At 29.0% G+C, this 8,321-nt stretch overlaps 1 protein-coding gene across 1 annotated transcript; it reads right to left on the bottom strand.

Moving 5' to 3' along the window:
* Positions 1-5,773: 5,773 nt before the first annotated feature.
* On the bottom strand, positions 5,774-6,695 carry LOC134266289 (big defensin-like). Its single transcript, XM_062748502.1, has 3 exons — positions 6,672-6,695; positions 6,340-6,570; positions 5,774-5,947 (listed from the first exon to the last, which is right to left on the bottom strand). Exons 2-3 carry the CDS (start codon positions 6,554-6,556, stop codon positions 5,829-5,831), a joined length of 336 nt encoding a protein of 111 aa, XP_062604486.1. The 5' UTR covers positions 6,557-6,570; positions 6,672-6,695; the 3' UTR covers positions 5,774-5,828.
* Between the last annotated feature and the right edge of the window lie 1,626 nt (positions 6,696-8,321).

The raw sequence follows: 8,321 nt of genomic DNA, 5'->3' as shown, positions 1-8,321 counted from the left end.
CACACATATCTTGCCTTTATTTCTTTTCTTTATAATTTACATAGGCACTTGGGGTATGGAACCCCCTTTATTATTTTTCTTTTTAAATCTGGGTTCGAGTCACATTTTTCCTATTTTTCTATTCTAATATGCACTATATGTTATCAATAATGTAACTCTTTTGTCTCTACAAGCTGTTTTTAAATATGTCGTTTTCGACTGATACATACTCTCTTTTATATGTACCAGTCGAAAACGATATTTTTAAAAACAGCTTATAGAGACAAAAGAGTTACGTTAATTATAACATATAGTGCATATTAGAATATAAAAATTTGAAAAAGGTGACTCGACTTCCATTTTTATTGAAAAAGTAGCTATCAAAAAGCCTGGACTTTAATTTATCGTGGGGAATGGTTTTTATAAAAAACTGACATTCGTAAGTTTTTAAGCTGTTGAGATTTTGGTTGATTTTGTAAAAATCTTGTATTTCAAATTTTCCAAAAGTTCCTTGGAATTTTTAAGTATCCACATATAATTTACACCACTTCTCGAATATATTGTTGCACAGTACTCTTGAAATTTCTCCTTCACTACTGTTAATATCTTAGTGTGGAGTAAAAAAAAAAAGATAGTTGGTCGAACATTCGCTGGAACTCGCAATGTATCTTTGTTTGTTAGGATATTTATAAATTTTCGGAATATTTTAATAACACAAACTAACAAAATGAATTTGAATTACCATGTCCCTTATCGTCGGATATTGAGTTTATGGAAATTAAACATTTGATGTGGCATCGGGTGCCTTGGAGGAGGGAAGGTCTTGGCCTAACAATTAGTATGAAAAATCTCAATCAGCATATTATGGACTTATTTACAAGTCATGTTTGCTGACAAGGTCATTATATTGATCATAGAACTTACGAAATGAGGATTTTAAACAAGACTGTTGATATTTTTTCCACCAGCTTGTTTGTCAAAAATTTACCTCGTCGAGAAATTGTTCATACGTAGAGCATGTTCTCACATATGGAATCTAGAAAGATAAAACCCCATCTGCGGTAATAAGGTATATTACTGCATAAGTAAAGGATATTTACGATTGATAGTTAATGCTATCATAATAATCGTTAATTTTAGAATACTATTAGCTTCTTTAAGGGGGGGGGGTGGCAAAAGTTTTCGAGTCAGATTATTGATTTTCATGTCGGTAAAGGTCAGATTATTTATTTCCAGTAAGATCAAGGACAAATTATTTATTTCCTCCGTCATTGAAAAAGTCTGATTAGCAAAAAAAAAATTAAAACATTTAACTTGAATACTTTAATTCGTGGGGGGATGTCATGGACAGATTATTTATTCCTGTCTAATCAAGGACAAATGTGCGACATGTACGAGGACAGATTATTTATTTCCAAAATCTGCCGTCCCCTCTTCCCCACAATCACAAATCAAATGCTCGTCCTCTAACTAGTAAAATATCCAAATATGTAACAGATGTGTCAAACTCTGTGGCATATTTTATATAAAGCTCATTTGGATAAATGGTGTTGATATATGATTGAAAATAACTATCGTTAATGTAAAATGTCGTCGATATATCTGAATGACACACTGAAAAAAAACTGTTTTGATTAATTTCTTGTACGACTTTTCAACTTTATACACAACAATTCCCCACGAAAAATTAAAATCTAGGCTTTTTGATATCATTGACAGCTGCTTCTTCAACAAAAATGGAACTCGTAAATTTACTTACCCCGTCATTGGTCATTTGAAAATTTTTTTTGTTAAAACAGATTCTGATTGCACACATAAGTACTCTGAAGTTGACATCAAGAAGATGTTTGAGCTTCTGATTGACAATATCTATGTAGTTTTTGGAGACCAGGTATTCCAACAATCTATTGGAATTCCCATGGGTACAAATTGCGCTCCGTTATTAGCAGACTTATTTTTATATTCATATGAAGCAGAATTTATGCAAAATCTTATGCGTGAAAAAAGAAAACACTTGCTGTGGCCTTCAACTCGACATTTAGATAAATCGACGACGTATTGCAATTAATAATGATAATTTCCATTCCTACGTCGACACGATATATCCTGGTGAGTTTGGGATAAAAGATACCACAGAGTCCGACACTTCTGCTTCATACTTGGATATTTTACTTGAAAAAGACACTAATGGTAATCTAACAACCAAGCTATATGATAAACGTGATGACTTTAACTTTTCTATCGCCAACTTCCCTTACTTATGCAGCAATATACCTTCATCACCTGCATACGGAGTATATATATCTCAGTTGATTCGATACGCAAGAGCATGCTCTACGTATGAACAATTTCTTAAACGAGGTAAATTATTGACAAGCAAGTTGATGAAACAAGAATATCAACAGTCTCGTTTAAAGTCATCATTTCGTAAATTCTATGGTCGATACAATGACCTTGTCAGCAAATACAATTTATCATTGAGTCAGATGCTGACTGACGTTTTTCATACCAATCATTAGTCCATTATTTATACACTGAATTGACGACGGATTTCTTTTTTATTTCCTGATCATGACAACGGGCACACGGCGGGTGTGACCGGTCGGCAGGGGATGCTCACTCCTCCATGGCACCTGATCCCACCTCTGATGTTTCGGAGGTCCGTGTTTGCTCTGCTCTTATTTTGTATATTGTTTAATGGACGTTGAGATTGAATACTGTTCGTTATTTCCATATCCTTCTTGTACGAGGGGTGATCATAAAGTTCGCAAACTATCTCTATATCTACAAAACCACAATTCAGATTAGAATGAAATTCGGTACACACATAGCCATACACAAGGTCTATAAATAACATATGCTGAATAAAGTTTCTCTCCTTGTTTGTGACGTCACAATGTGAAAATGACGTCACTATTTAGGTCACTTGTGACGAAAAATGGTTGTCTCAGTCGAACTCGTTCAACAAACGACTGTACAATTTATTGTAATATCTTAGAAATCCCTCCACAGTATCATATAATAATTTGTACACAGTTTATTGAGATAAATGAGTTCCTATAAATCCAATTAATGATTGGATTAATCGTTTTAGTGAAGGAAGGCTGATTGTTAAAAATGATACTTGTCATCTTGCCCAGTGAAAGCAAGTTTGAAAAGATATGTATTTTTAATTAAGCAATTTGCTATCAAAGACCTCCAATTAGCACTTTGAAAAATAGTTGAATATTTGAACAATGATATAAGTATTAAATACGTAAGATATCGTTTACTTTAGATTTTAAACATACTAGATATGATAAAAAGGATGCACCCATTCTCTATCCACCTTAAATAAAGGTCTCTCCTGAGACAGAAGATTTGTGTTTTAATGGTCGCCATGCTTATTTTTGGAAAGGATGTTATTATCAACCCATTCTGTTGCCGAGATATGACCATTTCTGACAAATTAACTGTTCTTATAAAACTCGGAAAAATCTTTAAACTTTTGTGGCAGAACGCTACGGAGGGGATCACGTGACCGCCAATATCACGTGATTCGCGCATGCGCAGAACGGTGGTTGATGTGCATGAAAATCGGGGAGGATTAATTTAAAATATAATCAACATTAAAAAAATATTGTTTCTTGTATGGAAGTTATTCAATTAGTTTGCGAACTTTTTGATCACCCCTCGTACTGCTTGTTAGTTTGAGCAGGCCATTCAAAGTACATATGGTCTGATTTTTTCTTCAGAGTTTACTGTTCTCAGATTCAAGAATATAATAGTGTTGGTCTACATTTAAATTGTTAAAAATGTTATTGTTCGCTAAAAAAACGTTTATCATATTAGAAAGAAAGTTGATTTTAAATTCTAAAATGAGTAATTTAATGAAAAACTGATCTGTTATCCAATAGATGTGAAAAAGTATTATACATATTTACATACATTATATATATATATATATATATATATATATATATATATATATATATATATATATATATATATATATATATATATATATATATATATATATATATATATATATATATATATATATTTAAAAGTAAAAATCCAAATATACCAAAAACTGTAACTTCATTTTGTTTTGAAAGTATATATATATATATATATATATATATATATATATATATATATATATATATATATATATATATATATATATATATATATATATATATATATATATATATATATATATATATATATATATATATATATATATATATATATATATATATATATATATATATATATATATATATATATATATATATATATATATATATATATATATATATATATATATATATATATATATATATATATATATATATATATATATATATATATATATATATATATATATATATATATATATATATATATATATATATATATATATATATATATATATATATATATATATAATATATATATATATATATATATATATATATATATATATATATATATATATATATATATATATATATATATATATATATATATATATATATATATATATATATATATATATATATATATATATATATATATATATATATATATATATATATATATATATATATATATATATATATATATATATATATATATATATATATATATATATATATATATATATATATATATATATATATATAAATGTGAATCCTCATGGAGAGCAAGAGTTAATTATTTAGTATTTAATGAAACGATTTCATATAAATATTTTATAAATTAATTTCAATGGTATATATATATATATATATATATATATATATATATATATATATATATATATATATATATATATATATATATATATATATATATATACCATTGAAATTAATTTATAAAATATTTATATGAAATCGTTTCATTAAATACTAAATAATTAACTCTTGCTCTCCATGAGGATTCACATTTATATATATATATATATATATATATATATATATATATATATATATATATATATATATATATATATATATATATATATATATATATATATATATATATATATAAATGTGAATCCCCATGGAGAGCCAGAGTTAATTATTTAGAACAAGTGAAACGATTTTATATAAATATGGTATAAATTAATTTCAATGGTATCTTCTCTTTCTGGTGTGAATTCAAAGAACAGTATACTTAAACAGAATTAATATTGCCAACTCTGACCACTTATGAATATTAATTTATTCTTAAAAGAAAAGAAATGTAAGTGAGACTTGATCAGGGTGCAATTTTTCTCAAGTTATATCATTAAGAGTTGAGAGCCTCCTCGTTTCAGACAGATATGATTCGAAATGGAAATCTTCTGATTATGGTACAGAAGATAATATTTGAAATTGAAACTTGCCATATTAATTAATTGTATTTAAATCAAGTACTGCCATTGCAGTGGCGTAGCATCGTTTTGGAAAGTGGGGGGGGGGGGGGGGGGCAGCCATAGAAAAATGTTTTTTTTTACTTACCTGAAAAGTTGACAAGCAAAACAAAAAAAAAAAGGAAAAGTTTGCCCGAAGTCGAAAATCCTATTTCGGGGAGAGGGGTAGGAAAATTTTTTCTCAGTGTCAACTACTTTCGATTTACTTTGCTATAAGTCTAAAAGTGAGGGGGCCAACCAGGTTTTCAATTAACATTTCCTATAGTAAAAGTAGGATTGGGAAAAAAAGTGGGGGGGGACACCCCCCCTGACCCCCCCCCCTGTTGCTACGCCCCTGCATTGTCTGAAATTTCTGATATTTTATACGAAAACAGGATGTTTCAATTTATTCGTGTTTATTGGATAGTTAAGTTGGCCGGCAATGACCAATCAGCAGAATTCTGATCTTCTAACTATACACACAACAATAATTGTTTCCACAGCCATATGTCAGCCCCCAGTCTATCTTCTCTTTTTCAAAACACACTTTTCTGCAGTAACCTCTACCACATTCATGGCTGTCTTTATCTACAAGGTAATATTGTAGCAAATTTAGAAGTCTTTTAAAATTCTACTTCGACTCAAAAACAAATATCGCTATAAGACCCAAAACAAGGAAGAAACTTACTCAAAATAAGAATTTTATTATTTTTTTCATTAAGCAGAAAAATTTAAAAGTAGCAAGTTATGTAAAATTCAAATGCAACAAATAATGAAAATTTTGTTTTATAATTCCAAATGTCATTCTTGTATGATCTCACTTGGTCTTCATACCTAATTCTGCTCGCCAAAAACTATGGCATTTTCTTAATTGATAAACTAAATGACTATAATTTTGTTAAGTTCATAACTATAACACTGTTTTATCATACCATTTAAAATTCTCACTGATATTTTTATAATTAAATGAAGAAAATTACCTGAGATATGATATTTTGCTAATGTATAGGCACCATAAATAGCGAGAAGGGCGGCAAACACCGGGCCAGCTACTGCTGTTCCAGCAAGAGAGGCCAATGGTAAAGCTATAGCTTGACGTCTTTGTCGTTCTTTCTCAGTCTTGACTTCAGCAAGGATTGGGGCAGGAAGAACCAAAAGACCAATATATAACAGACAAATAGAGGTCCTCTTGTCCATTTTCAGAGTGAGTGCTACATGTAAAAGATAAGAATAATTATCAAAAATTGAATCAAAATAAGCTTTTACTATTTTCTATTGAATAAATATGTCAAGAGTGCAAAATATACTTAACCTGTTGAAAAATTCTGTCCTTCCAACTGTTTGTGAATGGGCATATAGCATGTTTATATACCTTTAAACAAGTCATAGGAATTCTGAAATATGATTTTTATTTGCACATGGCACCAAATAAAAACCACTAGTTGTCACAAAACAAAGCAGCATTTATTGACAAAGAGCCCTTGAAAATCAGAGTTGATTAAATTTTTGTCACAGATGTCAAACCACTCAATTGCAGCAATAAGTTTCACATATTAGTAACATTCTCGTAATTCGTCACACTTAACGTAAAGATCTAGTTAATGAAAGATGCCAACAGATACATGTATCTCAAATTTAAGAAAAAAAGGTTCTATTAAAACTCCAAAATGGAGATGCCTCTCCAAAATTCAAAAATGGGCCATAGACCAGGGGTTTTGGTGTAAAGGAACTAATTTACTGATTCATTGAAAATCTTTTTCTCTGGCACTTGATAACTACTTTTTGGCTGCAAAGTCGGGCCCGAAGATCGGGAGCTTTTTGTAGCGTTTTTGTGAGCGCGGTACTTTCTTGATTATGTACATGAAGTGAATTTGTATAATTCTTCACTGTAGATAAATTCCACAATTGATAGGTCAATTGAAAAAAAGATTTATACGAATTTTAATATTTTATGAATTTAAATTCACTGAAAATTATTCATTTTAATTTCTTATGAAGACCATCGCCGTTATTTAGTCCATTAACGCAACTAAGCAAGCAGCCTGCTTAGATTTTTGAATGTCATTAGTTACAAGGACATATACATCTTTAAACAATACGATAAATAACATATTTAGTTTTACTTACAATGTCTTTTTTTTTGTCTATACAAATGTAAATATAAACAAAATTTGTCTTTCTTTGTTTGCTAGTATGAGAATACACGTCGCTGCTAATACAGAACAAAATTACGTGGGTTTTGCTTTTTTTTCTGCAACAGGTCGACATTTATACTCTTACCATCAACCAAAGAAAGCATTTTATAGTTTTAATATTTTTTTTCGTAGTTTTGTTTTAATATTCAGGTGGACTTAACAGGTAATGATGATAAAAGTGACGCAAAGAAGAAATGGGTACTCTTCAATATTTAAAAAAAAATATGGCATGCAGTGTCAATGTTAGTAATGTTAGGATATAGAAAACCAAAAAAAAAAAAAAAAAAAAGATAAAATAAGGAAAAGTGTGACATCATAAAGTAAAATAGGAGGGGCACAATGGCATTCTAGAATTGTGAAAGTATCCTTCTTAAATTTCCATAGCAAAACATTGACACTGCCATTTTTCCTATAATACATGTGTTTAAGGGTACGCATCTTCTATCAATCTATCGGCAACTCCTCTTATATCACAGAATAAAGTTGAATGATACTTTTATAGATTATTTATTGCATAATGCCATTGTTCACCTAATATCTTACTTTTTGATACGATACTTATTTCGAGTCTCTTAGAGCAAAGCATGAAGTTTGCCATATTAATCATATGGGAGGCGGGTTGTGTCCTTTAGTTAGCTCAGTACTCATATTACCTTTAGTTTATTTATTTTCTTTTAGAAAAGTATAAAATTATGTATATCATTTAAGGACAGATGATACAAACAATTTTTTTCTTTGGAAAAGATTTAATATCATGTCACAAGTGT

This window comes from Saccostrea cucullata, unplaced genomic scaffold, assembly GCF_032062105.1.
Source record: "Saccostrea cucullata isolate Sc308-1 unplaced genomic scaffold, CSIRO_AGI_Scuc_v1 ctg10226, whole genome shotgun sequence".
Classification (NCBI taxonomy): Eukaryota; Metazoa; Mollusca; class Bivalvia; order Ostreida; family Ostreidae; genus Saccostrea; species Saccostrea cuccullata.
This window is presented reverse-complemented; position numbering and strand designations above follow the sequence as displayed.

Excerpts from the sequence above, each read along its gene's own strand:
- LOC134266289 (XM_062748502.1), bottom strand. The coding sequence starts at position 6,556 with ATGGACAAGAGGACCTCTATTTGTCTGTTATATATTGGTCTTTTGGTT. Across the intron at positions 5,948-6,339 it reads AGCAAAATATCATATCTCAG|ATAAAGACAGCCATGAATGT; the intron begins GTAATTTTCTTC and ends ATTACCTTGTAG.